The sequence below is a fragment of the Vulpes lagopus genome, chromosome 24, assembly GCF_018345385.1.
Source record: "Vulpes lagopus strain Blue_001 chromosome 24, ASM1834538v1, whole genome shotgun sequence".
NCBI lineage: Eukaryota > Metazoa > Chordata > Mammalia > Carnivora > Canidae > Vulpes > Vulpes lagopus.
This window is the reverse complement of record NC_054847.1, coordinates 54934454-54953218: the sequence shown is the minus strand read 5'-3', so window position 1 is coordinate 54953218 and position 18765 is coordinate 54934454. Positions and strand designations below refer to the sequence as shown.

The 18765-nt window shown below is 50.7% G+C and overlaps 1 protein-coding gene across 2 annotated transcripts in view; it reads right to left on the bottom strand.

The window, feature by feature from the left end:
* Nucleotides 1-202: 202 nt before the first annotated feature.
* TSHZ1 (teashirt zinc finger homeobox 1) overlaps nt 203-18765 on the bottom strand; it is a 76435-nt gene continuing 57872 nt past the window's right edge. For both annotated transcript variants that reach the window (XM_041739310.1, XM_041739309.1), the window contains exon 2: nt 203-4937. In XM_041739310.1, coding sequence (XP_041595244.1) covers nt 1753-4937 — 3185 coding nt within the window. In that variant the 3' untranslated portion in view covers nt 203-1752. The remainder of the gene's footprint in view (nt 4938-18765) is intronic.

Genomic DNA, 18765 nt, shown 5'->3' with positions numbered 1-18765 from the left:
AAGTTCCCCAGGGTCCTCACTGCTAGAGCCAGACCCACCCTTCCACCCCCACCCACTCCCATTGAGTCCCTGGATTCACACTAAGGATCATTGCCGACACTTTCAAATGGTCCACGAGGATCCTCCAAAGGAAGCAGCCGGTCCATGCACGTACAGGAGACCCATCGCTCGGTGGCCAAACTCAGTAATCTGTGGCACCCAGTGGAGTTAAACATTTTAATTATCATCTTTAAAAAATGCAATACTGAAAAAAAAGCAATACTTATCATTTGAACGGAGCACGTCAGCACACAAATCATGAAACGGTGATTCTGAATAGAATTCTTGTCGGTCAATCGCATAAGCAATACCTCTTGCCGCCGAAATAACTTCTCAAAGGCAATAGAATGACGACATGACAATCTATGTAAATCAAGAACTGCATGTGGGTTTATTTTACATTTGAGAAAACAGTGGATTTAATTGTGTGAACCAAAATGTACTGTACAATATTAATGATAGAACATCAAAATGTATAATTAATAGTGCATTGCTTGCTTTGTTTTCATTTATTTATTTTTGTCTGATATACATGCATCTGGAAAGATGCAGGTGCCAGTAAAATTTCTCTATTTAAATCAAGCTGCAGGAACTAAATTTTATTCAAAAATCGTGGTTTTACATTATATACACAGAAATTTAATATAAAATGACAATATAAAAAGTTAAAAGAGAAAGCATACAGCCAGAAGGTACAAAGAAAGTTGAATAGATTAAAATGGTACGATATGTAACATATAGGGGTTTTTAAGCTGATGCTGGCAATTTACAAGGAAAGGACTCCAACATTTGCCCCATGTTTTTTCATTTACCAATGCAGCACGCTATAGAAAGGTCAGCTTATACCAAAGCTTACATTTGTAAATAACTATAAACCGCAGTATTTTACAGGAAAAAAGAAATAGCATTTTTACACATTTTTAAATAATAGCTTGCATACTTTTTTTGCCAAAAGTGGCATTTTTTTTTTCAGCATCCAGAGGGTTTGGGCATAGTGGCAACTGGGGTGTTTGGTGGTGGTGGTGGTGGTGGTGGTGGTGGTGGCGGGTTTTTTTGTTTTGTTTTTTTGTTTTCAGTGTGTAAAGCTGTGGCTTCCTAACCCCACGAGTCCTAGACAACCTTCTATCTTCCAACAGCTGCATGCATGTTTCCTTCACAAACCAGTTCTGCATATAAAAGCTCATTTTTTAATTATTAAATAAGTTTTGTGTCTGACACAGCTTTTGATCTGAATGAAATGCCTTTAAGCCTTTTTTTCCTTTTTTTTTTTCTTTTTTGAGTGAAAGGCACAGAAATGCAATTGCAGTCCTCAAAGGGTTAAATTTGACACTACTAGGTTCTATGACCTTTATTGTCATGGCAACTTTGTAATTTTAGGATGTCTTTTTATCATTGTTATTTGTGTCTTTCTTCTCTGCTAAATAAATGTCTCTGAGTAGTGTGCCCCACTATTTCCTACAAAAGATAGCTTAACATCAAGAACAGATGTTGAAAATAAAGGTCAGACTTTGACTCACGGAAAAAGAAAAATAACATGCACAATCGGACAAAGAGCATATAAATATAACTACAAAATATGTGTAAGAAAAACCAAGGTCCAGACAGCCAGCTCGGCAACAAAGGGAAGGCTGATTTTGGAGGCTCAGCCAGGCCTAGTGCAGTACAAGGAGGACGTGTAGTGCAATGTGCCGCAGTCCCTTGCATACCTGGACGCTATTGTTTTTCCAACTCTGTCACATAGATCAGGTGGTCCTCGGGGGACTTGCCGTGGGTCTTGCTGAGGTGCAGTTTGACTGCGTGCTTGCTCGCAAAGGTCCGGTTGCAAAGCTTGCATTGGAATGTGGAGCCCAACTCGTCCTCGGCAGCCCCGACCGGGCCCAGAGCTTTGCTGGCCAGGACTTTCGAAACATTCTGCTGTTCTTGAATCTGATTTAGCGGCAGCTTAGAGAGATCCTTCAAGCTGAAGCCTAAGTGTGTCTCTAGGTGATTTATGTACGTGGAAGCAGTTCTGAACTGAGAGGCACAATCGTTGCAAAAGAACACAGGGTGCCCTGTGTCCAGGTTCTTCAGGAACTTTGTTCCCCCTGTCCTCCTCAGCTGATACTTCACGTTGGCCAGCCAGTGGCTGATGGTGGTCATGGACAGCCCGGTGAACTTGGAGATGTGCACCCGCTCCTGGGGACCCAGGTCCGACATGATGTACTTCCCCTCTGGCGTCTCCCGCAGGCTCGAGGCGAACTGGGCCTGCAGGATGAGCAGGTGCTGGGGGTTCCAGTTGGACTGCCGCCCCTTCCTCTTGTGCACGGGCGACAGCTCGTCCAGCGCTTCCTCAAAGCTGCTGCCGTCTGCATCGGACTTCTCGGACACGGTGGACGGCGTGGAGGACTTGGGGGTGAGGCGGCCCGTGAGGTTCTTCACCATGTCGGAGATGTCCATGAGCGCACTCTCCCGGAGAGGCGACGCCACGGACTCGGCCGCACCAGAGACCAGGGGCTTGCTTTTGGACTTGGTCAGGTCAATGGGCTGGTCGCTGTTCTCATAGTAGTAGCGGTCGATGGCGTCGGCCTGCTTGATGGGGGTGGCAGGGTAGACCGGCTTGTCCAGCATGCTGTTGCTGATTTTGTACAGCATGGCCAGCGGGTCCAGGGAGGGGCTCACGGGCTTGGACACCTTGCCCAGGTGGGTGTTCATGATGGACTGCAGCGCACTCAGCGGGTTGATGAAGGAGGGCTCGGGCGAGTGGTCGGTGATGATCCCCAGGTTGTTACAGCCGTTGGTGACTTTGGCCTTCAGGGGCTCGGTGCCGTTGGGCGTGTGCGCGTCAGGCACACCCTCCTTCTTGGCCTTCGCCACCTCGGCGTCGGGGACCTTCTTCTGCTGCACTTTGCCACCGCCTTCCTCAGCCCGGGGGAAGTCCTTGTTCTCTTTGGCCACGGGGGATATGGCCTTGGCCGGAGAGCCCTTTTCCCTCTCTGCAGGCCGCTCCTCCTTCTTCACGCTGACCTTGCCGGTCACCTTCTCCACCAGCTCCTCCATGGCCGACACATTGCTCTTGTGCGGTGGCGGCGTGAGGCTCCCAGGTGAGTGCAGCAGCGCGCTGTGCTCCGACGACAGCGGCTTCACGCCGCCCGCGTAGGATGGCTGCATCTGCACGCTCTGCACGGCCGGCAGCGGCTTCACGGCACCGGGCAGCTGGTAGGCCGCGTGGATGCTGGGGTAGCCACCCCACGACGGCGCGCCGTTCTGGGCCTTGCTGATGGCCGTGGACACCGTGTTCTCCAGGGACTTCAGTATGTCCACCCCACCCTTGGGGCTGTCGTCCAGGTCCTCCTCGCGGAGGTACTGATACAGGGTGGTGGGCTCAAACTTCTCGGGGGCGTCCTCGCTCTCCTCCTTGACCTTCTTCTCCGCCTCGCCGGCCACCGGTGGCACCTTGTCCTTCTCGGGCTCCTTCTTGTCCTCAGCGGGCACAGACCCCGCGGGAGAGTCGGGCTGCTTCTTGATGTGGGAGGCAGGCAGCCGGGTGTGCGTGGTCGGGGGCAGTGGGATCGACTGGATCTTCTCTTCCACCACGGGGTCCAGCACCAGCTGCTTCCCTTTCTTGGAGGCCGAGCTGGTGACCTTGAGGAAGTGGCCGGTGACCATCATGTGGGCAGTGAGCTGCTGCAGGGTGTCATGGGAACTGCCGCACTCCATACACTTGAGGATCTGCGCCTTGCGGGCCTCGAACTGCCAGGTGTAGCTGGCGCCGTTCTGGTAGCCGTAGCGGTTGTTGGGCGTCACGTAGGGGTTGGCGGTCTTCTGGTCCTTGGCTGCCTCGCTGGGCGCAGCGTCCGTGGCCAGCCCAGCCGGCTCGGGGGAACATGGTGACGCCAGGTCCTGCAGGGCACGCTTCTTGGTGGAAGGGACCAGTTTGGTGATGGCCGGTACTGGCTCCTTCAGAGGCACTTTCTGGTAATGCTTTGTCTTGATCATGTGGACGCTCAGGTCTTGCAGGGACTCGAAGGAGTGGCCGCAGTACATGCACTTGAGCACCTTCTGGGCGTCCTCCTTGCCTTCCATCTCCATCAGTGAGCGCTTCCGGGGCTTGGACCACCGCTTGGTCTTCTCAGAGTCCTTGTCCCTGTTGTCGTCGCGGTAGTGCCCGGTCTCATTCATGTGCACTGTCAGCTCCACTAGCGTGTCATAGGCGGCACTGCAGTCCTTGCAGCGGAACTTGCTGGCGCCTGTGAACACAGAGCCATAGAGTTTGTTGTTCTGCCTGTAGAGCTGCACGGTGCTGAAGAGGCTGGGCTCAGGGAGCAGCCCGTACGATGACGTCTGCTGCAGCGTCTTGGCCAGGGCGGCCTGATGCCAGTCGTACCCTGAGCCGCCGCTCCCGCCGCCCCCAGAGCCCGAGCCCGAGCCGGAGCTGGGGGTGCTTGCCGTGGTGCCCGAGGTGCCCGCCGTACTGGTGGGGGGCGTGGGCGCGGGCGTGGTGCTCTCCTTCGGGCCCACATCGTTGGTGCTGGTGGCTGAACCCGACTTCTTCAAATCCAAAGCTAAGCTGGACCAGCAGGACTCAGAGAACAAGTTGGCATACACGGCCTTGATCTGCGCCAAGCTGTCCTGGGGGTAGGAGACGCTGTCTGCAGCCTGCTGCTCCTCCTTCTCTTCTCTGGAGGACGAGCTTTTGAAGTGGACAAGCTGATCACTGTTCTCGCTGAAGGGCGACCCGTAGCCCGCATCCTGATTCGTCGCAGTGCTGACGGGCGAGTTCTGGTAGCTCTGGGCTTCCTTGATCTCCGCGTCCTCACTGCACACGTAGTCGCCTTCCTGGATGTCCAGAGACAGCCCATCCTCCTCCACGTTCTCTTCATCTATTTCTGCTGCCTTCAGTTCTTCCTCGGGAACATAAGCTGGGAGAGAAAAATGAAACACAGTGAGGAGAAATCAATCATCTTCAAGGACACGGCCTCCCCAGCAGTTAGATGATCTTTAAAAAGATGTTTCTCAGCCAAGCTCCCAGGCTACGAGGCTACCCCCCGCTTTCTGGGATGACCCGTGCTATGGCTGCAACGGAAATTAGGTTTCGACCAGGACGACATCCCCCGTCCTCCCGGGCAAGTACGCCGGCAGCAAGGGAGCCTCACCCAGAGGGCCAGGACCTGCCCACTCTGTAAAAACATCAGGGTAGCCGCTGTGGCGGGGTGGAAGGGGAGCCCTGCCACCTCCACCCGGGTGCTGTTCCTTTCCTCATTGATGTGTGGGTCCCTCATGCCTCCCCAGCAGGTGGCACCTGTCAACTTTCAGGGCAAGACATTCCACAGACAGTATCATAGCCTTTCCAAAAATAAACAGCCTGCTCGACGGCAAGCCATAAAAATACTCTGGTCTTCACTTAAAAAGAAGGACAAGGGATGCCTGGGTGCCTCAGTGGTTAAGCGTCTGCCTTTGGCTTGGGTCACGATCCCGGGACTCCAGGATCAAGTCCTGCATCGGGCTCCCTGCGAGGAGCCTGCTTCTCCCTCTGCCTGTGTCTCTGCCTCTCTCGGTGTCTCTCATGAATAAATAAATAACATCTTTAAAAAAAAATTAAAAAAGACAAAAAGTAGCACCAGAAGCCCCCCCCCCCCCCAGTGCGGACAAAGCAGATTATCACCTGTACGGGGATGACGGACAGGTGACACGGGGCCACAGCTGGACAAAGCAGCTTTATTCACAAGAGCCAGAAGGTGGAAACAACCCAAACGCCTGTTGATAAATGAATGGATGAACAAAACTATGTGTATACACTCAACGGAACAGCGTGGAGCCTTGGAGAGCAGGGAGACAGGCACCTGCTACAATGTGCATGAACCACAGGGACACTGCACTGAGTGGAAGGAGCCAGGCAGGAAAGGGTGATACTCGGGACCCACACTGGAGGGACCCACACTGGAGGAAGGCAACGTGAGGCAGCGTTTCATGGGGACAGAGTTTCAGCCCCAGGGAGATTAAACGTTCTGGAGACACATGGTGGGGATGGCTGCACGACAGTGTGGGTGTCCTTAAAGCCGCTGAACTGTCCGCCTGAAGATGCTTAAAAGGTTCACTCCCACATTATGAAGATTTTACCACAATAAAAACACCCTTTTTAAAATTTTAACAAAGCCTGGAGTATACACAACGACAGCCTCCCTCCAGCCACAAGTGCACAGCAGAGTGATCTCTGGGGTTGAAGGCATCACCTCCCGGAGGGAACTACAGGACACTGACAGGTGTCACACGAACGAGGGCTTTGTAGAGCACACGAATCATTGGATGAAACCTGATTTTTTTTTTTTTTTTTACTACAGGACATTTGAAATCCTTTAGTATGTGACAGATCTTGTTCATTCCCAAGGATAGCTAACTGCAGGCACCAGCTCTTAACTTATTTTACCAATATAATTTTATGTATTTTGAATTTTTTTGGACAAAGTAACTAGCCGAACTAGTGTTCTATGCATTCTTTGGGAAATTTGGGGTTAAGACATTTTCCAGGAAGCCCCTTGTAAAATGCACTGAGATGATGCAAGAGGGGTGTCTCATTAAATATGATCACTCATTATCACGTTATCAGAGCCTGATCCTAAGGGAACCAGGCAAAGAGCACACACGTCTTCAGGAATGGTTGATAGGAGAGACGGAACATCACGGCCGCCCAGGGGCGGACGCTGGGGGCAGGAGGACGTGAGGGGGGAGTACTGGCACCTACACACGGAGGGCTTCAGGCTGGGGTGGCAGCAAGCAACCCTGGGCACGCCCGGGGAGCACCACGGGCTCGGACATTGGGTCAGTCCCTCTGGGCTGGAGCCTTCGGCATCCCTGCCCATGCCTCCCTACACCTGCGTGCTGGCATCGAGCCATCTGAGCACGAGTGTTCACGTGTTTCACAGCTGAATTCCACACAGAAGGGCAGTCCACTAACAAACCTGGGCATTGCAGTTAGTGCCTCGTGCTGCCAGCATGACACCCACAGTGCAGGAGGTGTCGCTACAGGCACCAGCACCTGGGTGATACTCCGGACAATCCAAGCCCCCCCACCCCACTGTGAAATGTAAAGCTTATAAAGTAAAAAAAAAAAAAAAAAAAAAAAAAGATTGCCAAGTGCCAAGTTGAATGTCATCTTCATCTTGTCTATAATTACTAAGGGCTCAGGACAGTCCTGGGTCCTGGCGGTTTGAAGCTCAGGTCCTCAGCCCGGGCCCCACTCCAGGAGCCCTGGGCAGCCTCCCACCTGTTAGCAAGCCAGGCCAGGGCCCTGAGGTCCACCTCTGTGGGTTCCAACGGGGACACATGAGGCTAGGAAGCCATCTGGGCAGATGCAGTCCATCTGAAGACGCAGGGCCAGGTCCCTGTGTGCTGGCCTGTGCCTGAGCCGCCCTCCAACCCTCCCCCAAACAATGATCCCCTGGGATCACCCTCAGAGACCTGGTCTACCGGCTTCTATGAAAGCCCAACTCATGCCCTAGCAATTAATCAAAACTAATTTCAAGGAAAGACTTTACCCAAACCAGTATGGCTCAGCCTGGGAGGCCCGTCGCTGCAGGTCTGTGTCCTCACTGGATGGAGACAAGGCTGCCCACCGTCCCCCCCCCCCCGGGCGGCCACCCATCAGTGTGTGCAGAACACACAAGGCACTCCTGTCTCAGCTCCGGAAACCCAGAAATGGGAAATCCCCATCACGCTCCCAGGGTTTGTTGGGCGCCCCCAGCTCCAGCCTAGAGGCGGCATCTCCAGCTCTGCAAAGGCACAGACGTGACTGTGTTGGCATCAGCCTAACCCCTCGGGCGCTCCCTCCCCCAGGCCCAGCAGGATGCAGTGTCATCAGACCCCACTCAGTCCCACGCCGTCTGTCTTCTTCCTGAGGTGGCGCCGGGCACACCCAGAAGCTCCTGGGTGCAGCTGAGGGGTGTCACTGATGAGTCCACGGCCCCAAAGCAACAATCACTACCGTGTCGGGTGGAACCGCACACAGCAATCCACAGCCTCATCCACGACGAAGCCCTCCTAAGAGGTATGGGTGGTGAGTGAGCCTTTCTGTCACCTGGATACCTGTGGCCACGGTTTTCTAGGAGGTGGGGTGTGGGACGGAGGGGTCCCTGACATGCCTGCCCTCTGGACCTCCCAGGAAGGGACCCCAGCAGGCACGGGGGAGAAGCCCCTCTGCTTCCCCGACCTGGGCTCCACACGCCCACCTTCACACCCCTAGGGGAAGCCACTTCAAGGTCCCTCCCACCCCAACTGCGTGGGCTTCCGGGATGGCACAAGCTGACCCTCTGGGCCCCCCTTCTGTTGCTCTTGCCTGTGGCGCTGCCATCTCATTCTGGTTGACATTCGCCCGTTCTCCAAGTCCGCCGGTGCAAGCCCAACACCACCCAATCCACGTCCCCTAATAGGCCTGCCGGTCATAGGCCCTCCCAGGGGATAGCACCTGACAGGGGCTCTGTGACATTCCCTGCGTGTTCTTGGAGCCAGGCCTGCGTCTGGCACAGAAGGAGCTCCCACGGGTAGGACACGCATTTGTCATGATGTGAGTGTTCCAGACACTCCCAAGTCCATTATGTGCCAACAAAATGTTCCTCCTGCCCCTTCCCCAAATCACAGCACGCTTTCTCCTGAATTAGGAATCCCCAAACTCGACTGTTACTAAACCGGCCCAAACAAGAACCACGGGGGTGTCCTCGTTCTCAGCATCCAGACTGCGCCCGGAGCTCAATACCACAGGCCGCCTGCCACCCACCACCTGCCGCAGCAGCAGCCTTCTTCCTCCAGGCCCCCGGGGCCCCCGCTCTCACAATCCCAGAGGTAAAGCTCCATTAAACTCATGCCCTGGGAAGGGGGTGCACATCCCCACAAGGGGCCCTCCCCCGGCCACACGTCCAGCCTTGGGTACAACCCAGCCCCACGCAGGACCCCACCCCACCTTGTGAACAACAGTCATCCTCGAGGGGAGGCTCAGGTGTCACCTCCATCGTGATGCCTCCCTTAATCCCTGCCAGGATCCACCATCCCCCGAAGACTTAGGAGATGTTTACTTCCCTGTCCCCTGTCAAGCTGGGGGCTTTCAGTGTGCTGACACTGCTGAGGGCCACCCTGCCTGTCACCCCAATGGCCGAGGTTGTTTTATCACTGCATTTTATCCCACAGGCCTCCAAGGCAGCATCACTGAAATGCCTGTTTTGCAGATGAGGAAGCCATGTCCCGGGGAAGCCAACTGGCTTCCCTGAGGTCACACAGGGAAGAGGCACCACCTGCGTCACCTGAGCCCCGGGGCAGGTCCTTCCACCCCGCCACCTTGCGATGTACCTGCTGCCCTTTGTCAGCTGCCCAACACCAGCGAGCATGTGCTGGAGGTGCTCTGAGCACCAATGACCCACAGAAATTCTGTGGGGAGTACATGGACACCTCTCAACACCAGTCATGGGGTACAACCGAGGGGGTCTCAGCAGAAGTAAGAGGAGAGATTTTTAAATGTTGTCACTCTTGGGCTCAATAATTTTACTTCTGGACATATAGCCAGGAACGTAAGATGAAATATTAAAAAACTTTGTGCACCAAGATGTCCTTTCTAATATTATTCCATGCAAAATTTGCCACGCTCTAAGTCTTCCACAATACGATATAATTAAGTGACTTCGTAGGTTATTCCGATGGTGGACTATTATTCAAACATGAAAAAGTATCTTTAGTGGCATGGGGACATTCTTTAAGTGAGGAAAGAAAAGATGAAACTGTATACATGGTACACGGGGAAAATTCTGTTAAAAAAATAGTGTTTTTTTTTTCCTAGATAATAAGTATCTATGGGTTACATTGAGCGATGTGGCCCTTGATTAATATCTCTATCTTCAAAATCTTCTCCAGGGTCTTCAGCTCAACAAACAAGGATGAGCTACCTCATACTGCTCGGCAAACCTGCAGTGAGCACCTAGCAGTGAGGGGAACCTGGGAACAGGGGGCCTGGGAAGGGCAGGGCTCAGCCCGGGGCAGAAACATGCAGAGGGCTTTGTTAATCGTTATTTCTCAAAAAATGCTAAAAAAGAAGAAGAAGAAAGAAGAAAGAAGAAGGAGGAGGAGGAGGAGGAGGAGAAGAAGAATAGGGGATGCCTGGGAGGCTCAGAAGTTGAGCATCTGCCTTTGGCTCAGGTCATGACCCCAGGGTCCTGGGATCAAGTCCCGTATCGGAGTCCTCACAGGGAGCCTGCTTCTCCCTCTGCCTGTGTCTCTGCTTCTCTCTCTCTCTGTGTGTGTGTCTCTCATGAATAAATAAATAGAATCTTTAAAAATAAATAAATAAATAAAGGGGGGCTAGAACAATGTGGAGTGCCGCTATATGTGGGTTCTGGTAAGAGGGTCCCCCAGTGGGTCCCCCGTCCACCCTACCAGGACGAGCGCAGGTGACAGGGCCTCTCCAGTGGCCCTCAGCCCACCAGCTCAACCATCATCACACTGCACCTCTTCAGCCTTCTAGAACGTTCCTGTCCTAGAACCTTGGGTTTATACTTTCACTACCGTCTTCTGGTCTGTCGGCCCTGGCAAGCTGGTCTCCCCCCCCCCCCCCCAACGCTATCTTGCTATCTCCCACGCTGTTTCAGCCCACTGACCTACCTGTGACTGAGTTCACATTTCAGTGCTCACATGCAAGGGGCTGGAGGAAGCCTGGACCCAGAGAGGCAGCAGGGGGCCGCCTGCCCTGTGCCTGCACCGTGATACCCTTCTGCTCCCTCCTAGGACGAGATGGGCAGGTAAAACTAGCTTCTGAAGACAGCATGTCCATGCAAGCAAGTGATCTGCATCCCAGGGGCCCGTTCCACCGGCCCACCAGCCACAATGCAGTTGGGGTGTTCACGATCACACGAGGACAGGAGATGGGATGGCCACAGCCAGTAACAGGAGCAAGCGATTCAACTTCCACACAGACAAAGGTGTGGGGGAGCTCAAAGAATGTCCAGGTTGATACTGTAAGCGAACAAGCCAGCCTCCCTGACCCCTGTGACCTCCATCCCGAGACCCTTCAAGGACTGACTTGGCTCCAAGGCCCCAGCACTAATGACGACAATGAACATAATAAAACTCCTGGAACAGCACCTCCTGTATGCTCACCAACGGCAAGCACCCACCCAGCACTTGCCCCCTAATCTGCCCTCTTCTTCACCTAACTGCTGGGCAGCTGATGGATGGACCTTCCGGAGCCCCCTCCCCAGGGTCAGGGCTGGGCTCTGACCCTCTCTGCCTCGCTTACAGATCTGGCCCTTTCAAAACAATGCTTGAACTCCTTGCAGACCTCCCCCAGTGGCTCCTGCCTTCCAAATCTGGGCTCAGACCAAGGACACTCACATCCCAGGGTCAGAGCCCTCAGAAGGCTCTAGAACCTACTGAGTTTCAATGTAAGAGTTTGGGCCTGGGGAGGATGAAGAGACTGGATCCTGTAGGACAGGGCAGTGCTAAAGATGGAAATGCTTACACCATCCCCACCCTGTGGTACCTGAAAGACCAACAGGACACCGGGCTTCAGCAAGACTCAGGCAGGGAAGGGGGTTTTTGGTTTCATCATATCTGTATTAGAAGTAATGGGAAAACCAACTGTTCAAGACAAGGTCCCCCGAGCCACGTCTGCCCCACATGGCAGGTATACAGAGTAACGTTGGGCACGGGCAGGGGGGATGGAAGGAAGGGGTGACTCAGGCAGGCTGAACCTGGTGGGGGAGGGTGACCTTTCACCCTAGATGAAAGGTCTCTAGATGGTCCAGGCTAATGAGGCCACTGCTGTGGTTCCCTCTTGAAGAACAGACACCCATCATTTTCATGACATGAGGACAGACATACGGAAGGGACAGACTGGCAGATTGATGAGACCCCCAGGCAGGAGCCCCAGCCCGGTCACCTATGGACAGTGTGGCCCCCACACACACTCACCCACCTGTCAGGGCCTCAATCTCCCCAGAGTGGATTCATGACAATTACTGGTGTTTTTGAGGCAGGGGGTGGTTCCAGGGAGTGCTCATGGAAATGGTCGTGTCACTACCAAGCCCAAGTCCATGCTTGCCGGCCCCTCTGCCTTCTCCTCAGGCCCTGCAGACAAAAACTGGGCGGTACACACAGAGGGGCCATCCCCTTAAACTGTCAGAGGGTCCCCTGCCTCCCCTCACGCCTTGCAAGCTTCTGCTCACCTCTGAGCAATCGGAACAACATGGAACATTTGTCCCAATGAGAGCCAGCCCATTTCTGGCCTTTAGCGCTGGGTAGATGGTGCACTAAACAACCAGACTTAAAATTCAGAGGAGAGAATCATTTGGGAAGTTAGTTCTTTTACATCTGCATCACCCAGGCCCCTCTGTGTGGCCTTCGGCAGTTTTCCCTGATTTTACTATACCTTCCACCAGGGAACCAAGCACAGAAGGTGGGTGGGAACTGGCAAGGAGCAGACCCGGGGTTCCTGGTTAGCAGCTCCTCCTGAGGCCTGACGCGGGAGGCAGTGGAAATAAATGACAAGAATCAGGCTGGGAAACTTTGTTTATCCAAGCTCTTTTCCTCATTAGCACGTGTAATTGAGAGTTGGCTGTGAAGAAGGAAAATGGATATTTAACAGTGACAAACATCAAACACAGGTCTCGTCCCTGCTTGGTTACTGGCTTACAGTAAATACCGAACTTTGCTATCGTATTGCCACCTGGTGAAACTATACAATCATACCAAATTACATGTTTATCTACATCAAACTAGGTTTTAGACCGGCAAATGTGATATCCATGAACAGATGGCCATTATATCAAAATACATTTACTCCAAGGGGCCAATTCACAAAAGGGTCTTACACACACCTAAGTGATAAATGTACAGCTGCAATTCATTGTAGAATCTTGCAAAAACACACTTTCTTCCAAATTCATAATTGATCACTTGTAAAGTTACTTCACCTCTGTTACAAAGAGAGCAGGTGGTTTTGATGAAAGTTAGAATATATTGGGAAATAAAAAATGCAGAGAAAGCAGATATAGGTACAGAGCTCATTCCTTCCTACTTTGAAAAGGACATTAAAATACAAGCAGGATATATGTTAATTTACGAACATAAGTTCTGATTTTTTGCAGGAAGGTTGACACTCTGCCAAGCAAAGCTGAAAGGCCACTTCTGCTCTCGTGTGATAGTAGCAAAAATTTTTCTATCGCTTCGGCAGATTTTAATTGCCTGGTACCAATCACTAATGTACTAATGGTCTGCTACACCACCTGATTTATACTGGAATCATTTCTTCATTGAAAACCCAATAGAAGCCATGTTTAAGAACAGCAGAGTCTGTAAACAGAATGGCCTATAATTTTTACCCATCCCTAATTTTAATTAGGAATCCACAGGTAACTTCCTTAACTGTAATTTCTTCTTTTCCTCACTGCCCCAGAATTCAGTGTCGAGTTAAATGAGGAAGAAGACACCCCCTTTTGAGGCTTCTCCCAATGAGCACACCAGGTATTAGCCTTATATGCCCATTCTAGTAATGCAACCAAACCAGTGAGACAGCACAAATTAAAGCTTAAACCTGATTAAAGAGACTACAAACTTTCACTGATTTTCTGTGATGTCATGAAGAAATAGAGGAAAAGTGTATGAGAACCCTGCAAAATTAGATCTTAAAATAGAGAAGAGCAAGGAGTCAATAATTCTTCTCCGGACCTGAGAAAACACATGCGGATTTTACAGCCACTGAACAGTAGGTTGGTAGACTGTACAAATGTTCTCTTGTTCCACAAATTAAAAAGCTAGCAATTGCCAACAGGTGCATGCCCAATGCCAAGATAGGGATGTCACGTTTTCGGTCCCCACCTCCACACCGAGGAAGGACGGCAGCGCTGTCTGGCAGCCTGACGAGTCTGGGCCTACACACCCAATGTCAGCAAACCGGCCCCAAAACACCGGGTTCCAACCTGGTATTCCTGACCATCGACACCGGAAAGGATGTATATCAGAGAGGGTCAGGTTCATTTCGATGGACAATATTTGGAAATCAGGAGGTGAGACGTATGCCTGAAATAGCTCTTCAAATGGGTGACAGTGACACAAGCTCAAGTCCTATTCATTCCCACACCATCCACCCTATGCAAGAGCCATGACAAAGAACCAGTAGCAAACGTCTCCCCATCTGTTACTCACCCCGCAGCACTGCACATGGTGCACCCCTGTGGTTCCTCAACCAGGTTTCCTGTCATGGAGTGAACCCCTGCACACAACCTCCTGGAGCAGGGCCATCGGGACACACAAGTGAGCCAGGATGGAGAAAGGGTTTTATGGCTTCTGAACCCCACCCAAGGATCACATCTCCGAAGCATGTCCCCACTTTCAAATCCAGTGTCTAATTCTCAAAATACACAGGATGGACGAGGAGAAATGGGAACTTCAACTTCTGGGGAACAGGTACAGGGAGACACGTAGACTTGCAGGTGTGGATGATGGGCTGACTCCAACCAGAGTCAGGAGACTTTTTGTCCTTAAGTACATGAGGGCCAGAGAGAAGTTGTGCACTAGTGGGACACACCATGAGCTCCAGTATCCCACATAAGGATCTCTACATTGACTGGCAGCTTCGTATGAGGTCACACAACCCCCGACTTCCTGGAAACCGTGAGTAATGACAGCGCTCAAACCACAGGGACATCCGTGCCACCATGACCAAACGTATCATTCTCTAGTCATAGTAAAGGGGTTTATGTCTATTACTATCAGTAAATTCTCATAATTGCTTTTCTAGATGCCTTTTAAAAAAATTTTACCCAGGCAGAGGCAGAGAGACACTGACTCAAAAACTTCTGAGTTTAGGCAATTATTTGTGATGATCTTTTGTTTTTACTACAAGCTACAACTTTCTAAAAAATCCATATGGGTACAAATGTACCAAAATATAGTATTTGTTTTCTTTCTAGTGATGAAACTGTGAGAACGATATACTTCACAAGGTGAATGAATATAATTTCTTAGCCGAGGAGATTTTTATGAGAGCAGCTCACTGTTTCACAGAAAACAGAATCAGCTCCACGCCGTTGCGTGTGCTCCACTTACCCCCGACTCGGCGCCGCCAGCCCCCCTCCACCCTCACCACCCCCCTCGTGGAAATCTGATGAATGAGTAAGCTTGGAAATGGTAGCTGCTGTATAAAATCCTCCTTTTACAATGACTTACAGAAATAAATGACATTTCTCCCCATCAAATAAAACAAAGACTCCAAATCATCTTCTGCCACTTTTTTTGTGTCAAAACAGCTTTGCCATCATCCCCCCACCCTTCTGGAGCCTAGCACGCGGTGTGGAGTGTGACACTCGGCGCACACGCAGTGCGTCCTGCTCTCAGCAGGAGAACACGCCTCGCAGCCGTACAGTACATCGGAATAAGCACATACCAGCATCCGTGATGCAGGAGGGAAGGGGCTGCCAGCTTTGTGCGTGTGTGTGCATTTGTGAGTGTGTGTGTATGCATGTGTGCATGTGAATGTGTATGGGTGCATGCATGTGTGCATGTGAATGTGTGTGGGTGCATGCATGTGTGCATATGAATGTGTGTGGGTACGTGCATGTGTGCATGTGAATGTGTGTGGGTGTGTGCATGTGTGCATGTGTGCATGTGAATGTGTGTGGGTGTGTGCATGTGTGCATGTGAACGTGTGCATGTGAACATGTGCATGTGTGTGCATGCATGACCATGTACATGTGTGTACACACATGCGTGTGTGGACATGTGAGCGTGTCTGTGCGTGTGAACATGTGCATGTGAATGTGTGTGTGCATGCATGTAAACATGTGCATGTGTGAATGAATAAAAAATGAAAAATACATAGACTTTATCATTCCCAAAATGGGAACAAAACAACCAGATCATATGGCTAGATTTCACTTTTTCAAAAAAAAAATTTAAATCTTGTTAATATTTTTTGTCATAAAATGTGCCTTCTGGATGCCAATGTGTCCCTAAAGATGTGCTGTCATCTTAAGCAACATGAAATTCTGTGCATTCTAATGCAAGTGGACATAAGGCAATGTATATGGTCCCTGTTAGAGTTTCATCTGACACCAACAACGCGTGCCCTGCTGCTTTACAATGTAAATATACACATATTGTCTGAAAAAAAATATTTTCATCTCGAATTGTAATTATACAACGAGGCACAAACATCTTATCTTTGGCAAATTAGATAAAAATTATATTTCTCAAATTGCAGCCCAACATTTTTAAAAACATCTTTGTTTCTTTCAAGAAAACAAGATTTGCTCTATTCAACAGTCATTTTAAGAATGGTGAGAAGTGACAGCTGTATTTGTTTTTTTAATGGCTAAATGCAGAAAAGTTCCAAATTCCCTTGAGTCTTAATAACACCGGCTCTGAGCAATTAGGTTCCAATCCCCTAGCCTGCGTCTTAATCTCCACCCCAATTACGCACGACAGAAAGGGGTTCTCCTGCACTGCCCTGTTTCCTATCGTGCAGGAGGAATGTGACTGCTCGCTATCCTTGTTTCTCACATAGACGAACAGGAGAGTGGGTGCCTTGCCCGAAGGGCTGAAGCAACAGTGACAGAAAGGCCTTCCCCGGAACAGGACCTGCTTTCTAAAAGTCAGCTTTAAATCTGTGCCTCAAAATCCAGCAGGTTACTGAAAATCCCCATTCACACAAGGTAACAAGCACCCCACCACGTCTGACCCCACCTGAAAACAAAATATCCTAATGTAAAGCGAAAGATGAGTCCTTCCAATAAATGATGCTCCGTTTTGCCCCGGCCCCCAATCTAGCTATCTGGAATCACCCAATATTGGCCTTTCCCACAACAGGCTAGCTGACTCAATGTTGCCATGTTCTATACACTTGGATTTTAAGTAACATTGTCTAGATCGGAGGACAGCAATGATCCTGGGTAATACAATGTACGCGTTGAGCATTTTACTATGAAAACATATCGAATAATCCACATCCACCTACCTGAACTGACAAGGACATTATGAGACACCCGGCATAACTGAGTGTGTCTCTTGCTGGACGCTGTGATATGTTCCCTAGACATAAGGTAACATTAGAACACAGTGAAAAATGAACCAGTTTCAAATTTTTTTTAAATAGGAAACAGCAACTATTCAAATAAAATGGCTCATCTCCGCATAGGCAACTGAGGATGTAGAGTGACTATTTAGGCAAAGAAAAAAAAAATCCCAGAAGCTGACCATTTATAATTACAGGGAAGTTCTCCTCCCTGCCTTTGAGCTTTCGAGACCAGGTTCTAGAGGCATCGAGAGACCACCCTTGGGTTTCGCCAGCCGAAGATAGCCCTTGTGGGCCACCCAGCAGAGGGAGAGAAGAGGCCCCCACGCCCCCTCAGAAGGGACAGCGTGCAGTTAGCAGCGTGTGCATGGGGGCCACAGTGCCCCCTGCCCGAGTGCTAATCTCCAACGACCCCTGGGCCTTCTTCTTCTCGCAGCTGACCTACACGTGTGCACACGTGGGGCAATCTCATTAGGGCTCCACCACCAAAGGCATGGCGATGATTCAATTCAGGCCCCTCCCTGCTCTGCCCTGTAGAGACGATTCCACTGAAATGTTCATTTTCATCCCTGCTGGCAACATCGGAATGGAAGTATTTAACCTGTTTCCATTACTTATACAAATTGCCATGATGGGGCAGGACCGATGTTAGAATCACACCACAGAACTGACTTCCATACATTCTTTACAGCCAGTGTGAGGAGATGAACGGGGCTAGATCATCTCATCCAGGCCCAATAATGTTCGGTTACCAGATTCATTAACTTTGCACATCAGCATTGCACTTGCTTTCTTCATGAAAATTCCCAGGCTAGTTGGGCTCATTTAATTTGGAGAAGGCAAACCTTTGTCAGGGATGATGTTTTGATCAGGTGCGCTCAGAGAGTGGGGAGGGGTACAGGAGAGGGAGGAGATGAGGAGAAACAGGATGGGGAGAGGAAACAACCTTGTCGAAAATGTTACCTTTCCAACGTGAATGATGAAAGAGAAGTCAGTTAAAGAAGCTGGTACTCAAAGATGGCTGTCACTTCACATAGACAGTGGCACAACTCACCTAGACAGGTGACACTTTGGTGGAGCAAAATCTTGCTGCATTATTGAGCACACCAGGGATGGGGCGCAGGCACACTGCAGGCCCGGGATGCCTGGGGCACCCGGAGAAGTGAATTCGGCAGGTGCATGGATTTCACTCTTCATTTGCATCCTTAAGCGGAGCTGGAGACACAGTCTCCTGGCTAAAAAGATGGAAGAGGCTCTGGAGTCCCCATCTAGGTGCGAGCCTGGCGCATCCTTTGCATTGTTTCTCCCTGAGATCTGAAGCAGAGGCTGGAAGGATGCCCCACATAATTGGGGGAGAGGGGATGGGACTCAGGGCCCTTAAACTAGTTATTACATTTCCCTTTCAGAAATTGGACAAAAGCAGCAATTGCTACTCAGTCTAAGGCCGTTTGCTCTCTGGTCTCTTGTGAAGGCCAAGTGTGGCGTCCTGAGTCTACCCAGTGGCCCCATCCCTAGGTGCCGTGGCTGCAGGTAGGATTCCTGGAGAATGTGCAAGTTTTGACAATTTCTAGGCAAAGGTTTTAAAATAAAAGATTCATTGGTGGAGCATAAAAGACAAAACAAATTCTCTTCCAACTGTTCCCACAGGAACAGCCTTTCTCACTAAGAGCAGCTAAAGGAAACTCAACTCCCAACTTCATCATTGC